The sequence below is a fragment of the Calliopsis andreniformis genome, chromosome 3, assembly GCF_051401765.1.
Source record: "Calliopsis andreniformis isolate RMS-2024a chromosome 3, iyCalAndr_principal, whole genome shotgun sequence".
Lineage (NCBI taxonomy): Eukaryota > Metazoa > Arthropoda > Insecta > Hymenoptera > Andrenidae > Calliopsis > Calliopsis andreniformis.
Genome location: NC_135064.1, coordinates 2,733,011 through 2,756,970, shown reverse-complemented (window position 1 = coordinate 2,756,970; position 23,960 = coordinate 2,733,011). Strand labels below are relative to the sequence as shown.

Below are 23,960 nucleotides of genomic sequence, written 5' to 3'. Positions count from 1 at the left end.
ATGACCATTAATAGTAGCGAACTTGTACTGCATGCAGTGTTCAAAGACTATTTTCAGTAAATTTATTTACATTTACTACAAGAAATTGTTACTAATTATTCACTCATTTAAACATTTTAAACTGAAGTTATCAACTATTAACTTTGTTCCAAATTGTTTTTTAATCGCAAATTTCAAGCGGTAGTGAGAAAACATTTTTGAGAATAAAATGAAATTCACGAAAAAAAAATTACTAGAATCTTACAAACTTAGTGGAAATGTTTCACATCAAAATGTTTAAAGGAAAGACTTTAAATGTTTTACAGGAAAGGCCTTAAAGTAATTTTTATTTCAAAGTAATTATCTAGAAACTGACTGTATGTATTAAATTTGATTACTTTAAAGAATTTTAAAAATGACAGAAAGTTCTTATCTCAAAGTGTGTTTCCAAGTAAATATTATTAAGAATATTTCCCTAAATTAGGAAAAGATTTATATTAAAAAATTAGAAGGTGCTTTATTTATATCATAAATTGTTAATTATGTTTAATAAAATTGTTTAATAAAAATGTTTACTTCATTACAAAATATAGTATGTACAAAAAATACAACATTGGAGTTCAAATACTTTCAGATTACGAAATAATTTATGTTACAATAGAATATCAAACAACAAATTTGTACGATGTTTCGCTAAATTTGATTTATGGAGATTTTTAATAATTAAAAAAGACCTATCGATTATTGTATAGCGACTTAATCGTGGTTAGGAATTTATTGTGATTTTCGTTCTTTTTGGAGCTTGCTGAGGCAGGTTCAACGAATCTCTTTTGAAAATTCGTTAATATGTCCAATTGCCTCATATTATTGGTTCTCTCGAATGATCCCACTTGTGATTGTGATGTTTTATCGAAAATAAAAGTTTGTTTTATTCGATTCATAGCCTCTTCTACAAAAGAAAAAGAAAAATTTCTAATTACTTATTTAATTTACGAATCTACAACATAAATCTGAAGCTGATTGATGACGCAGTCGACCAAGAAACTAAGCGGAAATATAAAAATTCCCGTGGTCCGATAAATTGAGACAAAATTAAAACGGTACGTATCACAGAATGAGAATAAAAAACATGAGCTTATCAGTCGAAAGTGTCGAAATTAGCACGACCCTGCTGTTTATAGAACAAAAGAATAAATGTACACACTTACGTTCGTTTTCATGAAGGGTGAAATTATCAAAACTATTTATATTCCTCATAAACAAGTGAAATGAATCCTCGATATCTGACAATCGAATAACAAAATCAGGATCACATATCGCCAGATGGGATAAAAATCTTATTCCATCTTTCAATATCTTCAACTGTCTTCTCTTCACAGTTGCCCAAGAATTCTGATCTGAAAACTTATCTCGATATATCTCGCGTATGCATTTAGTACTTGTTATCGCGCAAGACATAGAATGTTTGGGACAAATGCCCTCTAGATTACAAAAATCATTCTGTACTAGAGGAAAATAATCCAAATCGTAATCTTTGATGGCACTCAGATTTACATTGCTGCATTTAGAAAGTGTTTTGATTGTAAATCGCAGTAATTTCATGCAACAATTGCAAGACTCCAGTGTCTCCGACCTCAGTGGAATGATGTCTGTTTGTAATATATATTGCACAAACTGCAATAATGTATCTGTAATATCTATTGCGAGTATCATGTCGAAATGATGATTTTCCACCTGGGCCAAGAAAATTTGTAATGGGCAGGCGTCTGAAATTATTTAAAATGAAAAAATGTGTGTAGTGTCAAAAAGTAAAATTCTTTTCATAAATTGAAATTCTAAAGTACCTGGAGTGAAGTGTAGAGAACCTTTCCAATTGTTCACTGCCATCGACTCTACAAAAATAATAACAATTTTAAAAAAATATACTTAATATCTCTTGAAATTTGCAATTCAAAAACAACCAGATGTAAAATGTGTAAATTACATACGTGAATTAACACAAAGTTTTCGCAAGTGCGTTGGCGACTTAATAAAAATCATCATTACATTACTGAGCAGCACATAACTGTAAGGCAGAGGCCTTGAAAACACTACTTCCTTAAATATCTGATAAATATATTCCATTCTAAAATAAAACACATTAGATAAGTAAATTTTTTTAATTATTAAATAGTACAAAAAAATATTCACATACCCCTGTGAACAATATTCAACTTTTTTATGCACATTGCATATAACCATCATGATTGCGCATATGAGACCACTAAATTGATGAGATCTTCTCTAAAAATATTGAAATATAAATGTTAAAATTACTCAAATACATGAAAGTTTTCATACATCACTGTAAATAAATCAAAAAGTATAAAAATAAGTAAATAAATATTACAATTTTAGTAAAAAATAGTTATATCAATTATTCAATTTTTATTCTTTATACTTATTCATTATACTCATTCTCTTTAGCTACTTTAGAACATTACAAGAAAAGATTGATAAATGAAACTTACTGTCGATCCAACCAGAATGACGAATTGCAAGATCATCTTAAACATCTCAAAATCTTGATTCTTTTCAGACCATGTGTCATAGCGCACCATTTGACGCGAGTAATATTTATAAGATTCATCCTTTTCTGTGAGTAATCGCGTCTTCCCTGCAATATATTTACTGAGGTATGTCGATTCCAAAGTTACATATGATAACACGCCGAACGCTCTTCTAGCTTCGATACTACGTTCACATTCGTGCCATGCGTTGACATCGCAAACAGACTTTCCATTAAAGTCGAGATTTAAATATAAATTCGAAAAGTAAATGTCGTTCATATCTCGAATATCGTCATTTTTCATAGCTTGAAAAATTGTCTGAAGAACAATTATTACGTTCAGTAGTAACTCCCTTGTACTAGAAACTAACTAAAACATAATGATTAGTTCTATCATTAATTATATTTGGTTAGTAATATAAGTTGATCTGTAAAAAGTGAAATAGCTCACTTTGTTCATTATTGGTATAGAATTTTCTGACTCGAGCTCTAACCTCGTCTTTCGCTGAAGAGCAGCTATTTCCGGTAAAATAAATTCTACAGTTAGTCTCTTATCATCTATCATGGTTGTTACAGGTTTTACTAACTCTGGGTTTTCTGGAACACAAAATTTGTAATTTCAGCTCAATTTCTTTTAGAGACAATTCTTTTATAAACCACACTTAAGTATATTTTACCAAATATTCTAAACGTATCCTCTTCTTGCAAAATAGGTAGGTTTCGTCGACCTGTTTTTTCTGTTACTTGAATATCAATTATAGGTTTCTCTGGCTGTGGTATATCATATATTAAATTAGGAATATTTGCGAGAGGATAATCTGAAATTACCTTATTGATAAAAATATTTACCAATTTCACGACTAAATGTTCTTTAAATTAGAGGTCACTTACATGGTGTCCAAGTCTTAAGAAAGCAATTACTTTTATTATGGATATTTGTTTGAACGCTGGATTCTTTTACTTTTACTGATTTTACATTTGAAATCAGTAACCTGCATATTACAATTTTATAGCATATAAATATAACAATCTTATTTCTATAACAATTTTTGAAAAGTTTACCTATTCACTGGTGAACTGAGTCTACTTTTATTCATAGAAACATTTAAATTTGCAGTATGTGGTTCTTTTAGTTTAACATTTCCACTTTCCAACAGTTTACAACGTTCCATTAAATTTCCTACTTCAAAGGTCTAGAAAATGGAAGCAATCCAGTTATTACAACATACTATTATATGAAACCTGAAAAATGAATTACATTTGTTGAAAGTCACTAACTTGCAATTCAAGTTGCGTTTTCAGATGCTCTTTTTCTTTACATAAGGCATTAATTTCCGTTCTATGACGATTTGCCTGTTCTTCAATAAAACGTGTCTTTTCTAATCTCTCATTCTCTGCACGTAATTGAGTCTGCTGCAATTGATTACGAAGAAAAACTGCCTCACCTTCTTTAGTTATGAAATCATTCAACAACTTTTTATGTTCAAGTTTTAATTTCTCTAATTCCTTTATATATTCTGATTCTGAAATCATAAGATACAAAAGTTAATGACACACAAAAGGTATAATAAGAAACAAGAATTTTGCATAAAGAGTATCTCATGAAATTACCAGATGTAACAATATTGTCATCTAATTTGAACGTTGAATTATATACTTCTCTATTTATTAATCTGTCTTTAAATTCTTTGTAATCAATAGAAACTATAGTACTTATATCTCTTGAAGTCTCAACTTGCATGCTTTGAGTATTACATTGAGATGTATATATAGAAGATCCTTTTTTACGAACACTATTCACATTAGAAACAACTTTACTTGTAGATGGTATACTATTAAACCTTTGCACAGAAGATATTTTTTGTTCTACAATTGGTTGTGTCAAGATAGTGTCATCCTATGAAAAACGTAACTATGATTAATATGGTGAAGAAGACATTAAATTTATAGTACAGAACGATTCTCTCACCAGTGGAAATGTACTGCTCATTTGTCAAATCGATTAAATCCACAAAACAAAAATATTTATATTTATCTTAAATATAAAAAGTCAAACATCAATCAAGTACTTTGATATTAAAATTGAAAAAAATTCAAAAAGTGGAGCTAATCACTTTGACCTATGAATAGATCATGTGTAATTTGTCAAGAAACTCATTTTCACTTTACATGTACATGCGCACAACCATTTTCACAGAGACCAAATTAGTTACTTTTGTAGATGTGAAAAATCTCTCGACAGATCATATGTATGGACTTAGAATTATCACTCCAGTGCTTAGATCATGCTACTGAGTTTGAGTCTTCCTGGTCAGAGAATTACTTTGTATGTCTTTTATAATGGTAGCATGCAAAGATTTATATGTAGTAATAGAACCTGCAAACAAGCTTGAGATGCCACAAAATCCATTTCTTCTATATCCTCTTCTGCAAAATCATCGCCCCATATATCATCCAATTTTCCACGCTTTTTCTCTATTAATTCTCTCTTGTTTGCAGAAGAAACACCTTCCAAAGGTCCTTTCTTTGTATCGTACTTTGGTCGTTTGGCGGGTAGAGAATAATCATTTTCTCTGTTAGTTTCTACTCGTTTAAACATATTGGTTGATTTATATTTAACTGTACAACATAAACATTAAAATCACATTATTGCTTATGCAGTTTTATTAGGTATGTATACTCAGTTAAGTATTGTAATTATTTTTATTAATATGATTCAGAAAGCTTGTAACAATATTGAGTGCTCAACAGTAGAACTGTCATCATATGTAGCAAAGTTTATAAACATTTATACATGATTATCTCAAAACATCACTTCTTTTAGGATACAAATTCATTCTAACCCAAGGGTTTCTTTACAATCTCTTATTTTAGATTTAACAAGAAAACAATTGTGTTGCTGTTCATGTTACATATAAATTTACCATTTAGATTTGTCAATACAATTAACATGTAAAAAATTCATTTTCAATCAATTGCATTGACAGAAAAGTTCTTTCAAAACGTGATGAACTGAACTTGCTGTATGTTGAGCTTAGAATATGTAATGCCAACATATAGAATCTAGAAAATGTAATCTAGTGACTTAGTGTATCGCGTGAAGATAGCTTTAGTACGACGCTTGTTTGTTAATATCGATACTTAAATTTTAAATCAAATTTTTAATTTTTGATACTTATCTAAATAACACGAATATGAGTCTCGAGCTGAACACAAATAGATCCATGACACAAATTTCATCTAATGTAGCAAATCCAAAACTCCATTTTACTATACAGGCTACAATCCAAAATTCACCTAAAACTGCTAATATTGCTGAAGTCTATACACCATGTTATATGGTATTTAGCAGCTTTAACAGACTCAGCTAATTCTAGATTTCAGCCACAATAAGTTGAAGTTTCTATATATATATACGGTTTGATACCTTTATCACTTTTGATACCATACAGCTTTTATCTGAAACATTTTTTCTCATTTTTAATATTTACGGAAATAACCACCTGTATACATTTAAACCGGATATACTATATGTACCGTAAATAAGACGTCGTAGTATAAAGATTACAGTCATAAAATTTTAATCATAGATATATTCACGAAATATATTACTTTCAAGTTGAAGGTTCCTTCGTAAGAATTCACAACATTCGCGCTTTCCTCGTAAAATTCACGATTTCCAAACTTTCTTCGTATGTAGATAGGCCATGGATTTTTATGCATTTGTGGGAAATTTCGGATTGCAAAGAAATCTACAAAGTCTGGCATGTCAGAATTTGGTCCAAACTATGAATACAGACTGAGGTCAGATTGATATTAGGTTCTGGTGGAGTGTCAGAACCTCATGTGAATCTGATGTCCGCCTGATTCCCAATTACTTCGTCAAAGTCTGACGTCAGGCTGACCCCTGATTGTGGAACTATTTAGATGAAAGCAAAATCCACATCAGATTCTGCAACAGACCTTCGGGATCTGTTATCAATCTGATGTCAATCTGTCATTTAAAATTTCAAGTACTTCAAATTGTGTATGGACGCAATCAGAACCATGGACTTAAAGGACGGAGTATGCAATAAATTTTTTGGCGAGAAGGTACTTCTTTCAACGGTAAAATCTAAAATCTGTTGGCCACCTTTTGAAGGGCAACCAGAAGTGCACTCTGTATCTAAGTTTAAATATTAAACATAGATCTAAAGGATGAAACATTAAGTGGACTTTTAAATGAGGGGGTGAAGCCGACCTGTTACAGGGGGGAGTAACATCCGCCATATGCATGTGGGCAATACGCAATGTACACTACAGCCGAATTTAAGTACTAATATTAGTCACGTGATTTGAAATTTGAAATCGCTTGGTAGCGCGTTCCGCCATTATTGTATATTGGTCTCATAAAATGATATTGTAATATACACTGCTTTAGTCTGTCTTCTTTTAATATTATTCAATTATTGTTTTGGGGCACGTAATTGTAGTGTTAGAAATCAAGTATTTTACAATAGAAAAATAAGTGCTATCCCTATAAAAAACACAGTGCAGTATAATCCCAGTTAATTTAATACCTCTGTGCATTCAATATTAGTTTCTTCTCTTGTATTTTATGGAAAGTGGTATCTCTAAAGCTTGAATAATGAGAAATCAAATTTATGTATATCTAATTTTATTGGTTTTTCTATTACGCTTGGATTAAAAGGAGTAAACGTTCGAATTTTTAACTTCGTTTCATTTGGCCCTTGTGAATGTAGCCGTCAACACCTGTTATAACTATAAGTACGCTCACGAAGATACAAAAGACCCAACAAAGACGCGCACTATTCGTGTTCTACGAGAAGTCTCGTGGAATACGAAAAATAATAAATAGAAATAAGAAACAGAAATAATAAATCATCCTGTATTTATTAATTTTGAGTGTTCCTGAACAAAATAAGCTCTGAAAAGAGCTGATTTGTAATTTCTGTCGATCTTTAAGGATCTGCTGTAGTAGTTCTGAAAAGAGCTGATTTGTAATTTCTGTTGATCTTTAAAAATCTGTAGTAGTAGACGTGAAAAGTTTTGTGACCGTTACTGTTCCATGTTTGTAACATTTGGTAGCTTTTAGGGATACTGTATTTTTTGAAAACCTAATTAAAAGAAATAAAGGGTATGCAACAGGTAGTAATTCACTTTTCGAGTAAGCCACAGGTAAAAATAATCTGAATATGCAGATACCATTATTAATTGAATCTTCGTTAATAAAGAGTTTCTTCATACGATATATTATTTCGTTTTACAGTTACTGTTACTTTAAATTGTATATGTAGTAGATCGGTTGTTTTTTTTTCATATAAAACAAAATTCATGGATTATAAATAATTGAAATTCATATGCAGAGAATATAATTTAATGTTTAATATTATTTAATAAATTAAATATCATTTGTCGTTATACTTTGTCTGAAAAAATATAATTCCTACTGAGAAATCGAAAATTAATGCTTTTAATTCGGATGAAAAAAGAATTGTGTGGAAAGGACGACTGTGGATTATGTTTTTAATAAACAATCAATTTGGCGGTGGTTATCAAATAGTTTGTACCGGTATGGTTAGCATTATTGTGACCGAACAGGTTGCATCTTCATATTTAACTACAATGTTGGACTTCGAATACAAGCGCACCGCGCATACTATTTCGACGCTCCCCACTCTGCTGCTGGAGTCAGCCTTGAAACTACCGCGACACTGGAGCATCACTGCTCTACAGGGTGTAACAAAAATGTCGCAGTTCCTTAAAAGGGGTGATTCAGGGGGTGATTTGAAATAACTTTTTCCTTAGCGAAAATGTAAGATGAGGCTTCGTTAACGAGTTATTAATGAAAAACACTGGCCAATGAGAGCGCGAGTTTGCCGTCCGAGCGACTGCGGTAGCGTTGGGTACACGCTGGGCGCTACGGTTGTACTCCGAACAAGAAAGTCGGCATCCGTCGAAGGAAATAGCATTAATATGAAAATATTTGCATAACGTATAAACGAAAAAGCAATGCAACAAGAGAAATGATTTGTAGTTTGTAAATCTGTGTCACTGGGTCACTGTACCGATTCTGGTCATCGACCGTCGAAATGGTTTATGGTAGAGTAGAATTTTTCCAAAGAAGCTCCTTGTAGCCCCCACGTAGTTTAAGCACCTCAGACCTTCCTTGTTCGGACACTCCGAGATCATGTCTCCTTCGAAACCAAAGCAATAAAGCCATAAATTACCTAAACGCGTGCATATGTATAGATTCGTGGTATTAAAAGTACACTATTGCGCAGGCGCAGCGGACTGCATGAATTTGAAACATTTATTAGTTGCACGTTATTGAGTAACTGCGAATTGTGAGCATAATTTCCTGCGAGTTTTATTGTATCTTGTCATAGCCTTGTTATATTTTCATATTTTTACATATTTATATTTAGGATTTTTACATTTTGGAAATAACATAAGTAATGTTAAATTTAAAATGAAAGTACTACATTTGAGTGTTCAACAAAATTGTTATACAAATAGAAATTGGATAAGCAAATTGTTATAGAAATATAAGTTGTTGATAGGTCCGAAATTCCAATAAACATGTCCACGTGTATTGTTAAGAGCTATAAAAACTGCATGTTGACGAAGTTCAATGCGTAGGAAACTTTCGAAAAAGATGTATCGCCATTTCTGCTTTGTCAAAACCGCATGTTTCTCGTACCATAGGATACCGAATCGGTTGTCATGAATTTTATCTATTAAAGACTGTGTAATAAAAGATGTTACTGCTTAAATCTTAACGAACTTGCTTGAGCACGTTAGCTCCTTACCATTGGAGAGGTTATGAGGACAACACGCGCTTAATTGAAGCGCGTAAATCCCATAATTCAAAATATGGCTGACGAATGTTTACTCTCACCGGGAAGGCTCTATCTTTTAGATTGTGATCAGAACTATATCTGCTACATAATTTACTATATATTTACTATATATTTTTGTTGAGAAGAAAAAGAAGTATAATTCAAACATTCCGCCACTCTGCCATTCTGCCATGAAGATGGCGCAGGATGAGCACGGCGGAAGTAGCGTGTGCAGCGTGCGCGAATGAAGGAAGGTGCTGTACGGTCTCGAGCCCGAGTACCACGTTTTTGTGTATGAGTCAATGTAAAAGAATAAATTATATTCTTTCGTTCAGTAAGTGGTGTAAGTTTAATACAACAACAGGTTATGGGCCCAGTGTTGCATAAAAAAATCTGTTCAGCTACAGAAAATAAAAAGAACTGCGTAAATAACCTAAAATAATCATACGTGCACGTGTTAGCAAAAAAAAAAAAAAAAAAAAAATGGCAAAAGCAGCTTCGACAGAAGAATTGCAACAGGTGGAAAAGTTAACTAACAGCGAGAACTATCAAGTGTGGAAATTTCAGGTGAGCATATTGTTAAAAGCAAGTCAAAACTATGATATAACAATAAATGAGACAGATGTAGCGAACAGAAATGAACAATGGGCAACCAAAGATGCAATTGCGCAAAAGATATTAGTTATGACGGTGAATAAAGAGATTGTAATGCATCTAATGACCTGTACAACAGCACACGAGATGTGGGAAAAACTGAGTTCAATATATGAAAGTATAATTCAAACATTCCGCTACTCTGCCATTCTGCCATGAAGATGGCGCAGGATGAGCACGGCGGAAGTAGCGTGTGCAGCGTGCGCGAATGAAGGAAAGTGCTGTACGGTCTCGAGCCCGAATACCACGTTTTTGTGTATGAGTAATTGTAAAAGAATAAATTATATTCTTTCGTTCAGTAAGTGGTGTAAGTTTAATACAACAACAATTTTTATATCATTATGAACAAAATTCACTTAGTAACATCGATTTCAAGATTCTTGAATAAAAGGATTTTAAAAATCCCCTGAAAAAGTGTTTTAAAGTTAAAAGAATACGAAAGGAAGATACATTTTTATAGAAAAGCTAGAATAAAAATTTATAAACAAATATCTGTAACTAATAATGAAAATCATAATAAATTATGAATGAAACTTGTACTTTTTTAATATTCCTTTATTTTACTGTACAATATTATTGTATTTTGTTTTATGGGTCATATATATACAATTATATGATGGTTGCCTTTGAAAAAGATTCTATACGTTACATCAAGCTTTGTAATTTTTCATTTATGTACAATCTTCATAAAATGACAGTTATTAATAAATGATAATCAAATGAATATGATTCCTAACTTTTAATGAAAAGTCACACAAACTATTCAATTGAATATTCTGAATACAATGTAATATTTCTGACTTTATAAACATTATTTATTTAATTTTTTTATAGTATTATGCCTCTTGTTGGCAGATATATCATATGTTGATTAATTTTTAATCTTGCACAAATTAAATTTCGTAAAAGGAGGTACTATTACATGTTTGTTTCATTAATAATGTCACAATCTTAGAATTACTTTTCTTATAAATATCATGAAATTATACAGAAAGTTATATATTTTATATGGTTACTAATTTAAACTTTGTTTAACTAATTGTAAATAAATAAAATTCATTATTTAAAGTCATCTGTTATTGTTGGTGGGATATAATAATTACCAAAAACAGATAAATGAACTGATTAAAATTATATCTGACCTCAACATTATGAAGGACTCGTACAAAGTATAAAACAAACTAAAATGCAATGTTTTCCTGTTCAGTCTAGAATAATCACAATTATCCACGTCTAAAATAATATTTCTTGGTTTGCTTTTTTAAAAAAATATAATGGTGAAATATACAATAATCCATTTAGGAAAAATAATCGACGCACAATGCTTCATTTTTCTTAAACAAAAATTAAGTAAATCATTGTGCGTGTATTTCATTATGTACCTTCATTGGCAATATACAGTAACGTAATTATTCAACAATAAAATTTTCAATAGAAACACCGGAGTTTAGTAAAATGTTAATAAAAATAAATCAACAAAGTTTCTGCTTACCCTCCCTTATGTTAACACATTGTTTTTCTATCAAATTTTGGTGAATAAAACATTGAATATTACTCTGCATTCAACAATAAGCCATATAAATGGTTTATGTTCTATGAATTAAAGGAATAAAGTTTAAAGTAGATAGAAACTACTATAAACACTAAAATTAAAATAGAGTATTTTATGTTGCTCGTACAAAATGAGCTGGAGTACATTGTTGATAAATGAACAATGTATCGATAGAAATTTAAGTTGAAATTTTATATCGAGACACGGATTTTCGCGATTCGAGATGAAATATTTGGTATGAATACAATGAATACATACAATGGACACGTGTGAACACTTCATTAATAAAAGTGATCAAAAGCTAAACTAACATAAATGACGAATCTAATCATTCAATTTGATAGAAGTATTATTCACACGTATCTTACAAAGAAAGAGGGATAATACAAGAATCGAAGTTACGACGATAGAACGATTTCTATTTTATGGAACGCCTCATTAAGTGTTTGTAAAATGCTAGCGGTAAAATTGTAGTCTGACAAGCTACTATTTTAGAACATTAGTAGTATTATCGGTCTACTTCAATCACGAAGTACATTAAAACTTTGAAAAAGACAATCAGTACCACTATCTTGTAGATTAAAATCTGACTGTAATGCCTTGAATCATGTAGTAAATGATTTGAGTTTTTTGGTCCATTTTTTTTAGTGTATGCATGAGTATTTCTCGAAATGCGTTTCAGTGTTTCAATTTTAATTTAAACTATAGTACATCAGTTAGACTTTTAAAACTATACAAAAATTCTACACTGTAGACACCGCATTAATTATGCAGAGCTAGCTGTAGTTTTCATCTACACAGAAAATTCAAAGCTTCGTGTATTGTTTATAGCTTCCACTTATATGTGAATGCTAAGTTAAACGAACGTTTTTTACAACCTGTATTGTACGTTACATTTTGCTAGTCGAAATATAAATTATGTATTTCAAAAAACAGAATATAAAAGAATATAACATAATTGCGTTTTACAAATTTTAATATAAAAATGTTACGTTTTATTTATTTAATGATGCGAAAGTATTTCTCATATAACCAATGCTGTTGCAGCAAGAAAAAATATTTTAAACCGAAAAATGTATAATTTGATTTTAGAAGCGTTCAGCGTTTTACAGTATACAATTGGAGAAGTCTCTCAATCAAAGTGATAAATGAACATTAGGAAAGGTTCCAGTAAATACAAGTGTATAAATACTTAAAAGTGAAAGTAGTAACTTAATATATTTATCTTTATGTGCATATTAATTGCATAATCGCGAAGTAGTAGACTATAGAAATTGAAGAAAGCGTAACGTACAGCACACAGCGTAAAAAAACGCCCTTCTAATGGAACGCTAAAACTTAAAGTTATCATTACGTATACTCTAACTATCAAAAATAAAAACCCCAGATTATTATGTACAATTTTGTAAAAAAGGAGTATTACGCAACGATGTAGTATTTGTCCGCAGAAGTGTGAGTAAACAACGTATAGAAGCTAAAAATAAGAAAGACTAAACAATCATTCAATCATTACTTACATTCAATATAATGTATGAAATTACTCATAATTTAAGGTGAAGCATTCTCTGTAAGAAAAATATTATTTTTTCAAATTCCCTGATCAAATAATACAGTTGACAATAAAATATGTGAAAACAATATTTGTTTCACCTAAGACCTAAATAATTATTGCGATTACACGTTGTTTTTCACGCTTCTTATTTGTTTATTTATAACAAAGATTGTTAAAAAAAAGTAAATCTTTAGTGACAATGACGATATTAATAATACTAATAGTAATAACTAATAGGATCACATCTTTGGTACACGATTCGTCAGTTTCAACAAACTTTGCTTACTATTAATATCTACGGCAAGATGGGCAAAATTAAATATATCTTTGCTTTGGACTCTCGTTATCATTAATATTATAAGCTTTTCGAACAGGACAAGATCTATGTTTCCATTATCACTCATGTATCAACTTTTCGTCAAACAATTTGTCATCTAAAAACGACTATTTTACAGTTCCAGTAACAGTCTTCATTTGAATTATTAAATTCCTCTGAGTTTCTTAATAGTAGGTTTTAGAAAGTTCATTTCTTCAATATAACGCTTTTTTCCCTTTGTATCATTTAGAATTTGGTAAATTGTGCTGCTTCAAGGAAACATATCCTATGAACAGAAGACATCAAGAAGTTATTTTTAAATTGTTTAAATAAAAAATTATTCTGAACATTATGAATCACTTGTAAAGAATATATTCCATATAACTTGATATTTAAAAATATTAGTAATATTTAAACACATCTTACCTAAATAAGCAAAAGGTTTTTAGTAAACTAACATATACTTGATATTCCGTGAGTCAAACTCTTTTCAAGGACAATGTGAAACTCGCTCAATGGTTCAAGAATGTGTATGAGGAAATTTAATAATGTAGAATTTCTTAAGAATGAATTTTCTTCGTACATTTCTGCAGTGGAACGTGCTTCACTCATTGGTCGCAACATCGAATGAAGAAGCTGCTCCCTGAAACATAAATTAACAACTAGGTCAATAGAAATGCGGCTAACAAATGTTTAACATAAAATTACAAATTTACCTTGCTGCCAAGCAGACGAATAACTGAAACTTCCCATCTTTACCAAGCGTTTGACTGAACATGTTTATTTGATCAATAAGATGACAGTAACATCTTAAAGTTGCAAACCTTTTCAGATTATTTTCAGTTCGAGCTCTCCTATCCCTGTTTAATCTCTGTGAATATTCGTTCATTTGTTCCAATAAAGACATTTCAAAATTTTCTTTTACGCGTACTAGAAAAATTTTAAAATAGCATTACCATTTTGAATAGTATTATTATTCATATATTTTATTAATATAAGAATAATCTTTGAAGTAGAGATTTTATAATTATCAATAGTAACTTACACAGATAATCCCAAACGTAAAAGTTCTTTCCAAATATCCTCTGATTTTTGAATCCGAATAGAAATATTTGTTCTAACGATGGCACAAGACCACCTTCTCCGCAAAGTAAAGCTGTTAGAGAGCCGTCTTGGCATTCCCTTCTATAGTGAAATTTCACAATTGCGTTTACAGATTCACCTATGAAAAGCAATATAATTTTAATTACATTATAAATATTTTTCATCTTCAATTATCGAAACTTTACAGACTTATAACATACTGCATATAAGTTAAAAAGAAGTTTTGATAATTATTTAAAAATTAAAAATGGTTTGTTAATAGTTACCCAACATATGCTGCAGCTCAACCTGAGATAATATTGGACGTCTAGGTATACTAGGGGATCTACATCTTGGTGGTGTTGAACATGATTCAACCAGTTCTTCGCTATCGATACTACGAGGTACTAAAGCACCAACTAATAATCTTTCAGTGGATCCATCATCGATACCTCTACCAAGCCATCTTCCACAAGGAAATTTGAATGTATGTCCTGTAACTTCATTTCTCACCACAACATGTTCTACCATCCATTTGGGTGAAAGACCTGTATTATCGTGTCCTATGCGTAGTGTAGAGAGCACACCTAAATTGTTGTGCTATAATAAAAATATTTTTACAAATAAACAAATATCCATTCAAGCAAAAAGTAGGTTCCTACTTTTAACACGAATTGAATAATGACGTACAAGAAATACAAATTCTAGCGCTCCTTTGGGTATGGGAACTGGATTTGTTTCACATAAAGTACCAGAAATAGCGATCCAGCTATTCGCTGACGTAGTAGCTGCACTTGCTTTTCGACTAGGAAAGATGACGACCCTATACGGTAATTTCGTCGTCGGGTAATTATTAGTGAAGCAGAAATAATCAACTGCGTTCAGTGTCAAAAGATGATACAAGAACTGTTCCTTCTCTTCTTCGCAACGTAAAAATGCTGATCGCTTATACTGACTCCTAAAAAGTTACAAAGTTATTATCTTTCCGTCTCCTACTTTAATTTACAGTTGAATCGAAACATTTAAATAATTATAAAATTAGATAAAAGAAGGGAATATGCTTTAAATGAATTGATAGTATTGAATAATGTCTTTTAAATTACCTTAATAATGCGGTGTGTGACAACAATGTTTTTAAATGACGAGAAAGAAGTTTTTTTTCTAGTGCCAATCGAACCCAAGCTCTGGCATATCCAATATGCGTTTTAATATCAGTCATGGCTTGCACATTGCGAATATCAAAAATTAACGAGTCAGGTAAAGGCCTTAGATGTTCTGGTCCAATCTTTCTATCTCCAGGAGATTTATGTTTGTCTGTCCCTCGTGTGGGTGAAACATCAGTCTCCAATGCCAGGTTTGATAAATCTGTCATTGTTTGTCAAAAGAGACACAAATTAGAGTAGAATAGAATATTAGAAATAAAATAGTTTCCTAGTTTTCACACAGTACAAAAATATCTTTGGATATTCATGCAAATTGCAGTCATGCTTTAGACAAAGACAAAATAAATGCATTCCATATATGAAATATGTATTTTTTTCATAACATATTACAATTCCATGCTCATTATACACACTTTAAAATTGTTTCCGTTGACGCATATATGTATATATCTTACAAAAAAAAACAATATTAGAAACAAAATGTCAAACTTCGAATGTATTGTACAATATAGTATAAATAATATAAAATATTCTTCAAATAAAGAATATGGTCATGCAATTGAATTATGATTACCAAAGTAAAAAAGCAATTCAATTACAAAAATAATACTAAGACGAAAGTTAAATTAATATCAATCGTGGCAAGCCAATATTAAGGCTTACCATTAAAATTTTCCTTGATATAAGAAGCAATTTCAAAAATATTTCTGCTCTTTAAGGACGAAATTAAACGGTCTGGGAATCCAAACAACTTATTTGGCGATTTCTTATCTATTTGCGAAAAGAAAATGAAATACAAATAAAAAATAACTGAAAAAAATATGATTCAGTAATCAAAACGAAAATGCAACTTAACAAACGATTTTACATTAAACGTTATAGTATTATTTCGTAGTCTTCCTGAAAAGGATAATTAAACTTCCAGTTGTTGGTCAAGATGTTAATTCAACACAAATTATTATTTTTTTATAACAATTTTTTTCTGCTTTTTAATAGTTTTGTTAAGTTACATCATCGTTGCTTATAAACAATATTATTAAAAAATGTGGAATGGGAGAAAATATAATGAAAAGTGAAATGATAGTAATGATGAAATCAAATTGAAGAAATAAATTTTAACAAAAGAAAACATTTTTCACTGTATCACTCTCATACGAAATATTTTATAGAACGTATTTCATCAAAGAAAATAGTGCATTGAAATAACTATAATTTTGTTTTAAGATAGGGATTAAATATATCTGTTAATATACGATGTGCAGCTTCAGCAAAAAACATGTAAAGTGGTTAAATAATTTTTTATAAATAATAGATCACTTACAACTAATACAGTGCAGAGTATCTACGTATGAGAAACTAATCTCTACTTTTAACACTCTATCTTAAATAAAATAAGACACGTACAATCGAGTCGTTTCCGCAGCACACACCACGCTAGCGCTGCATTTCCAAACGTGGTAGAATTGAATGATTATCACGATGATGTCGAAAATGATATTAATGTGAAAAGCATGAAAATACAGAAATACATTTTAACTTACCAGGAGAGAGAAAATCGGAATCAATGGATTTAGTTGCGTCGTTACACTCTTCTAATTCTTGATACATGGTAAGATGAGACCAAAGAGCACTTTTCCCTTGCTTGTTTTGCAATCCATGACTCCAAACTCGTTCCAAAAGATCGCATAAACTGGCAACCAGCGTATTCTCTTCAACGTCTGATAACGATTCACCTCCATGACCTAACGCAACTGCTTCAGAACCCATTTTTTCAACTAACATCCTTTTTGTCTTTGACTTGCAATCCTTAACGAACGAAAATGAAAATTCAATATTCTTTGTTAAGTAACTTCCCCTTCACTCATTTTTTTATTTTACAATAATACCTTGAGCAATTTTTCAACGAAGGTCCAATTAGCTTGCGCTATTAACGCTGGACTCATGTCTGCAGATAGCTTAGTTTGAGGTCGAGGCGATTGAGTTTCTTGAGGTGCTGGTGGTTTTCCATTTGCCTCCATGGATTTCATTTTGTACTTCCACTGAGTTTGTCCTCTCCGACTGCTGTTGCAAATAAATGATCAAATCACACTCTGTTTTGAGGAAAATTAGTTATACACAATTAATTATTTATACATACATAAATAAACTTAATTCTACAAAAATAATTATAAATCAATACAGTTGAGAATACTTCATTAAACAAAATGCAATATATAAATTGTACATGTTAAATAAACTATTTTTTAAAATATAACAAAAATGTTTTTCGGTATTATTTGGATCTATTAATTTTTCAAGCAAATAGAAGAACCTTAATTCATTAGACTAAACTTAAGTTACATCTAAAATACTCTAAAAATACTAAACAAAAAGACAAATAAGTGCAAATAGACAAATTTTTACTCGTGATATTTTTATTACAATGCAAAATATCTGTACATGCATAGATATTGTACAACTTTAGAAATTCTTACCGAAGTATGCTACACGTAAAGCAGGAAATGAGACAATAAATGTTAATATAGTATCAATTTAATGTGTAAAAAATTAATTTTTGTATAATATAATATGTACTGTACTATATACCTTTGAGCTGGCTCCTTATTTAACGCCACGGTATCTAACAGAGGAAAACTTCGGAAATATGCTGCTCTGTGTGGAAGAATCTCAGTAGGTGGATTCGTTTCAAAGTCCACGTTTGTTAATCTTTGTTCCAACACCTTTTGTGAGTCTTCTACATTTGTACAAGGTTCGTAGCGCGTTGAACGCACAATAGCTTCACCGACCTTTTTTCTATAATAAACGAAAATGAACGATTGCATTATAAATAATGTAACAGAAATCGAAATAATGGATCTTCTGTCTTATTGCACTTACTTTAACAGAGAAATTCTTTGATCGAAAACACGTATATTAAAATCGAGTTCACTCCATGTTGACATAACTTTGCTGTCGACTAAAGAGGCAAACATTTGCGTTTCTAAAAATCTCGACAGAAATGGCAAATGTTGTGTGGGTTGATCAGATAAAAATGTAGCTTTATCAAAAACATGCATGCTATCCCTGTTACTCAACCACTCATCTTTCTCCTAAAATACACACAATATTTCTATGAATTTAATCTAATTATATTGCAGAAATTATATAATACAAATCTTGTACCTTACCTGACTTGGCTGTATAACAAAATGTTCATAACTAGAAAAGATCTGTACAAAACGATTCAGAAAAATCTCCCTAATGGCATTATTAAACATAAGCGTTTCTTGATACTCTTCTTGCGGTGCGAGTATTCGTTCCTTCATATTATTATCTTCTATTGAATCAATATCATCTACATTTACTCCTGTAACAAAATAATCAATGTATAAACATTTAAATTATTTTAAAATCTACTTATGTTACATACATTTTCGTATAATACTTATACTATATTAAATTTGTCTTACCTGTTCTTTTGACAATATCTACTATTCTCTGTAAATTATCAGACTGGGGAGTCGGTTCTGGTCGATCCCAATCAAGAATATCATGTAACGAATGTTTTCTACGAGGAAGGTGAAACCCAGAACCAGGAAGTGTCAAACTACTAGTCATGATGTCACCATTGTAATGATTTATGATCATGTTATCAGTCCTGTAAAATATTTCAATTTGAAATATTACTTTAGAATATTAAATGAGAAGAATTGATATAAAAAAGGACATAATTCAGGACAAGTAATTTCCAACTTACTTTCCCGTATGCGGTACTTTGTACTTATTTAGGAGAGCTTTAATTTCAGCAATAAATTGCATTTTATGAGGAAACACGGGTAACTCTTCTGGAAATTGGCTACTTTGTTTATCTATATCTACATAACAAAGATTCGCCTGAAAATTAAAACCAGAACATAAACATTTGATTCATCACCTTACAGTCCATTAATTACACTTCAACAGTATAATAATTACATTTCTTTGGAAACATAATACTGTTTTACCAAATTGATATTAGAAGGAATTATTTTAGAATATTTGCTTACAAATCCTAATTTTCTTAATAGGTTCCTCATGTATTTTTTACATAAAAAAATCAATCTCTATCTATCTCAATGATTCTATTTTAATTTACGTGTAATCATCTTTTAAATCTCAAATATCATTAAAACTTAAATTTGTCATTGTAAGAAAGTGAGAATGTGATGAATTTTCATCTTATTTTCATAATTCGCATACAAAAACTTATAACCAGATGCTACTATATTTGGTAAACTAACGTCAATTAGGAACATAAAATAACAATAATATAATTAAACGCCATAAAAATTCCAATATCATGAATAAATGCGAGTACTCACTTCACTAGCAATTTTCAGTACACCGCCTTCGTTCTGAGCATGTAAACCCATTATGAACGGAACCGGCGCGTCCAAGAAGTGATGTAAACTGGCGGGCAATATTGGAACATATACGTGTTGCCAGGAAAATGGAAACAAAAGAGCCGTTATACATTCGGATACCACCATCAATTTGTGGAAGTCCGAACTTCTAAGCAACACTTGGTTTTCTAGTAACACACACGTGAATAATTGAATCACACAATCAGCACCGAGCCATGTGAACATGTCCTTTAGAGGATAATCTAACATCGGTAGTTCCTGCGATGATGTCGGCTGATGTATGACCAGTTCCAATGGTGACTTAGCTGGCTCATCGTTGGGAACGAAGAACTTCAATGATTTCCCGGGTAATGGTACCGGTACGTTGTAAAGAAGATTGTACACGTAAGACTCTAAGCTAAGACCAGGTCCTGGATGTCTAGGAACACACCTGAAAAAAAGGAATTTGACATTTATTGCTTATTGCAAGAAGTATCATGATATATGTAAACTATTAAAGCATAAGAGGTGGAATCATTAGTGGAAATCTTATTAGGAAGAAATTCAAATGTAAAGTCAATTGTAAGTTCAGGATCAGTATCAAAGCATAAGATTTGAAATTACTATACGTAACTTACTATATACTATACTATTAACACATTGTTGACCGGTTACGAGTTAACTCGTGATGCGCTTTATTGATTAATTTATTAAATTTATTAAAGTTTATTTATATTGTTTTATTTCCACATCCAATTACGAAATAACAGCCGGTGACATAAGATAAATTTTCAGTAAAATTGCCGGTCAACAATGTATTAAAAAACAATGTTTCTGAAAATCACAACATTACTATAATTATTACTAACTTTGTGTTTCTTATACCTGCATTTATATTTCTAGTATTATTCGCGTCCCACGAGAAGTCCCCTGAAATGCATTGTCCCTAATGTTTTCCAGGGTACTTCTCGTGAGAAAACATGAATAGTAAATGGAGATGTCTTCAGAAACTATATTTAGTCAGAAATTAAAAGTAAAAAGAAATTTAAGGTAAATTTGAACACAAACACTAATTTTGTTTAATTTTAAGCTTAAATTTTAATCAAATTAAAAAGAAGAAATAGTACCATAAAGAAATATATGCAGCTACTGGGACATTATAATTCAGGTATCGGTACCTACATACATTCTTAGATTGCACACTTACTAGGATATTTAACAAACTCTTTTACACGGCAATTCGTGAATCGCGATTCACGTACGATGTATACCGACCATATACGTAATTCAATGAAAACATTCACACGACGATTTTCGTGAAAAACAGAATCGCGATACGAATGTTGTCTATCCTCGATCAGTTTACCCGCTAGCAGCAGTTTTCTTCAAAAATCGATACGAATGACGAAATAAAGGAAAAAATATTAGTGTAGATTTGAAAAAACTGGCAAAGTTCATTTTTTCAATATATGTGTGCGAAAAAATCAGATGTAGAAAGAATTAAATACATTACTGTTGTTCTTATTTATTATTTTACCTATATACCATATATTTTACCATAATAATATCTATTTCTTGACCCATAAAAATTCTATGTCAGAGCATGTCTATTACTTGAGAATGTTATAATTACTTGAACATGTTTATTAACTGTTAAAATTATGGCATATTTGTAGAGTAGGCAGAAATATAAATACGTACATACATACATTTTGATCGACTACTTCATATTTGTATCTCAATGTTATCAATAATCTCTCTCCTGGTGATATACTGGCACGCATACAATTTGTTACGTTCTTTATTATTGAATGTTATATGTTATTAAGATATTCTTCAAATAATGCACTAGGTATGCGGAAATAATTAAGGAATTTATTAAAATCTCTTTGAAGTTTTTCAAATAATACATGGAAAGTTCCCTTTTATTTTCTTATGCTATTAATCGGATGAATTCAATATTTTCTGTTCCCTTTCGTCAAGTTCAATTTTGTCCATTTTCTCAGAAAAGTCTCTGGTCAATAAAGCTGTGCATTATGAACAAGAGTCAACAAGTATATTACAAGCGAAAAACAAATCCACGATTCCTTTATCAGGAATTCCTTTACTACGAAATTATACATACAGGATATGTAATTTGAATCCAAGGTCACAACAGTTACAACCATATAAAATCAAAAGTACATGATCCCATTTAAAAAAATGTTTAACCCGGTGCGTTAATTCCCCCACATTGAGCGGTTAACTTACTGTCAGAAAATTGTTTTTATTTGTGGCTGGGTGGAGAGTTTGAGAAGAATCTTTTTGCTGAATATTTTCGTACAAAATATCTTTTTGCTGGAATTGTAGTTTAACTAAAGGAGCAATAGCATATAAAACTATGATATAATATTTTCTATAGTATCCCTTATTGCAAAAAGAAAAATCTATTGCATTAAAATTATTTATTCATAAAAATTTGTGACAAACACACACATGTTCAGGTAAACTTCTACATCGCATTGATCAAATCTTGTGCAACTCTAATGACATCAATGGCTCATATACAAAAAATAGCACAATAAATTTTATAAAATTCCCATCATCCAGTTCAGAGATATACAGCGAAATAGACGCCAGCAAAACACACGTGATTTGGTAAACCCCTCCATGACCAAATTTTTTGCAATTTTAATGGCATCAATGTTTCATATACAGAAACCACCATACCGAATTTAGTAAAATTCCGAGAACCTAGTTCAGAGATATACAGTCAAATATACGCCAACATACATACACACGCACGCACGCGTGATATTTTTAATATCGTAATTTGTAGACCATTCAAAACTAACTTTTGGTCGAAACATTTTTTTTTTAAGTTATCAGAAAAGCTTGGAAAATGCGCGATCATGTTGAAATCATGTAACTGTCTTCGTAATTTGCAATTGGGAAAATAAACAAAACCATAGACGTGAATCGCGATCTAGGAATCAGTATATGAAAGAATCGTCAGACGTGAATCGCATACATTATACATGAACCGCGATTTCTGAAACACCGTGTTAAAGAGGTCTAAGTGTCAGGATATTGGGACATTTACCTTAACAGAAATAAGGATAAAAGTATTGAATTTAGTTCATAAAAAAGTTTACAAAGTCAATTCTTGTGCAACTGAATAAGAAATTGATGACACTGATAATACATAATAGAATATTAACTTAAAACAAAAAAACCAAGTAACTTAAATTAGTACACTTTGAAAATTAAATAAGGTAGGTGACCCCAATTTCGTCATGCTAATGTTTAAAACATTGTGTAATATTTCTAAATACATAATATAGTAAAATTATTGAATGTTTAATAAAGTTAGGGTCTTATCTGACACCTACAATAAATTATTATCTATAAAAAGGATTTTTAATTATAATTTAGAAAATTATAATAATAAATTAGTAAAAAGCTGCAACTGGTGGAATTGCCATACTTAGGGTACGCAATTTTGTCATATCATAGCGAAAATGGTTGTCAAGTTGGTCGAAAGAATTGTCTGCCCTAGTACTAAATTTACATACAAGACTCGACAAGTCTTACTAAATAGAGAGCTTTTATACAAGCGTTAATTTGTGATTATAATTATGAATTAATGAATTTTTCATGGGTGGCGAATTTGAGAGCACTGGCGAAAATGATGCCACTTACCTTATTACAACATGCACTAAAATTATTGTAAATTATTTAAAATACAATTTACTATTTCATATATCACAACATCTTAATTAGTTATTTTAACTTTATTAAAAGTTCTAAGTCTTTTAGAACGTTAACTTTGCACTTGGAAGCTACTTTTACTGTATGTTATAAGGCAGTCTCGTTTTAAAACTAAATTAAAATACAGTAAAATTTTGAATATTCAAAGATCTTAAGACCT

The 23,960-nt window shown here is 30.7% G+C and overlaps 2 protein-coding genes across 7 annotated transcripts in view; both read right to left on the bottom strand.

Moving 5' to 3' along the window:
* Window positions 1-529: 529 nt before the first annotated feature.
* On the bottom strand, window positions 530-5,518 carry Mus304 (mutagen-sensitive 304). 3 transcript variants are annotated; one of them, XM_076393641.1, is made up of 14 exons: window positions 5,452-5,518; window positions 4,905-5,146; window positions 4,139-4,424; window positions 3,806-4,050; window positions 3,590-3,720; window positions 3,419-3,519; window positions 3,205-3,345; window positions 2,979-3,124; window positions 2,490-2,897; window positions 2,174-2,262; window positions 1,968-2,104; window positions 1,824-1,871; window positions 1,188-1,745; window positions 530-928 (listed from the first exon to the last, which is right to left on the bottom strand). In XM_076393641.1, exons 1-14 carry the CDS (start codon window positions 5,477-5,479, stop codon window positions 714-716), a joined length of 2,775 nt encoding a protein of 924 aa, XP_076249756.1. In that variant the 5' UTR covers window positions 5,480-5,518; the 3' UTR covers window positions 530-713. The 3 variants fall into 3 exon arrangements, with proteins under 3 accessions (XP_076249756.1, XP_076249757.1, XP_076249758.1); XM_076393643.1 differs by lacking the exon at window positions 530-928 and having other exon boundaries at window positions 1,204-1,376; window positions 1,534-1,745; XM_076393642.1 differs by lacking the exons at window positions 4,905-5,146; window positions 5,452-5,518 and adding an exon at window positions 4,497-4,539.
* A 5,370-nt stretch (window positions 5,519-10,888) lies between these two features.
* Pns (DENN domain containing pinstripe) overlaps window positions 10,889-23,960 on the bottom strand; it is an 88,206-nt gene continuing 75,134 nt past the window's right edge. For 2 of the 4 annotated variants that reach the window (XM_076393756.1, XM_076393758.1), the window contains exons 5-20: window positions 20,030-20,501; window positions 19,426-19,562; window positions 19,139-19,326; window positions 18,857-19,035; window positions 18,567-18,778; window positions 18,276-18,482; window positions 17,576-17,750; window positions 17,231-17,495; window positions 16,353-16,460; window positions 15,630-15,891; window positions 15,217-15,484; window positions 14,814-15,126; window positions 14,489-14,665; window positions 14,160-14,373; window positions 13,870-14,086; window positions 10,889-13,729 (exon numbers count right to left, since the gene is read on the bottom strand). In XM_076393756.1, the coding sequence (XP_076249871.1) occupies window positions 13,897-14,086; window positions 14,160-14,373; window positions 14,489-14,665; window positions 14,814-15,126; window positions 15,217-15,484; window positions 15,630-15,891; window positions 16,353-16,460; window positions 17,231-17,495; window positions 17,576-17,750; window positions 18,276-18,482; window positions 18,567-18,778; window positions 18,857-19,035; window positions 19,139-19,326; window positions 19,426-19,562; window positions 20,030-20,501 (3,367 nt within the window). In that variant the 3' untranslated portion in view covers window positions 10,889-13,729; window positions 13,870-13,896. Of the gene's footprint in view, window positions 13,730-13,869; window positions 14,087-14,159; window positions 14,374-14,488; window positions 14,666-14,813; window positions 15,127-15,216; window positions 15,485-15,629; window positions 15,892-16,352; window positions 16,461-17,093; window positions 17,130-17,230; window positions 17,496-17,575; window positions 17,751-18,275; window positions 18,483-18,566; window positions 18,779-18,856; window positions 19,036-19,138; window positions 19,327-19,425; window positions 19,563-20,029; window positions 20,502-23,960 lie in introns of all 4 variants that reach the window. The other 2 variants (XM_076393757.1, XM_076393759.1) reach the window with 2 other exon arrangements.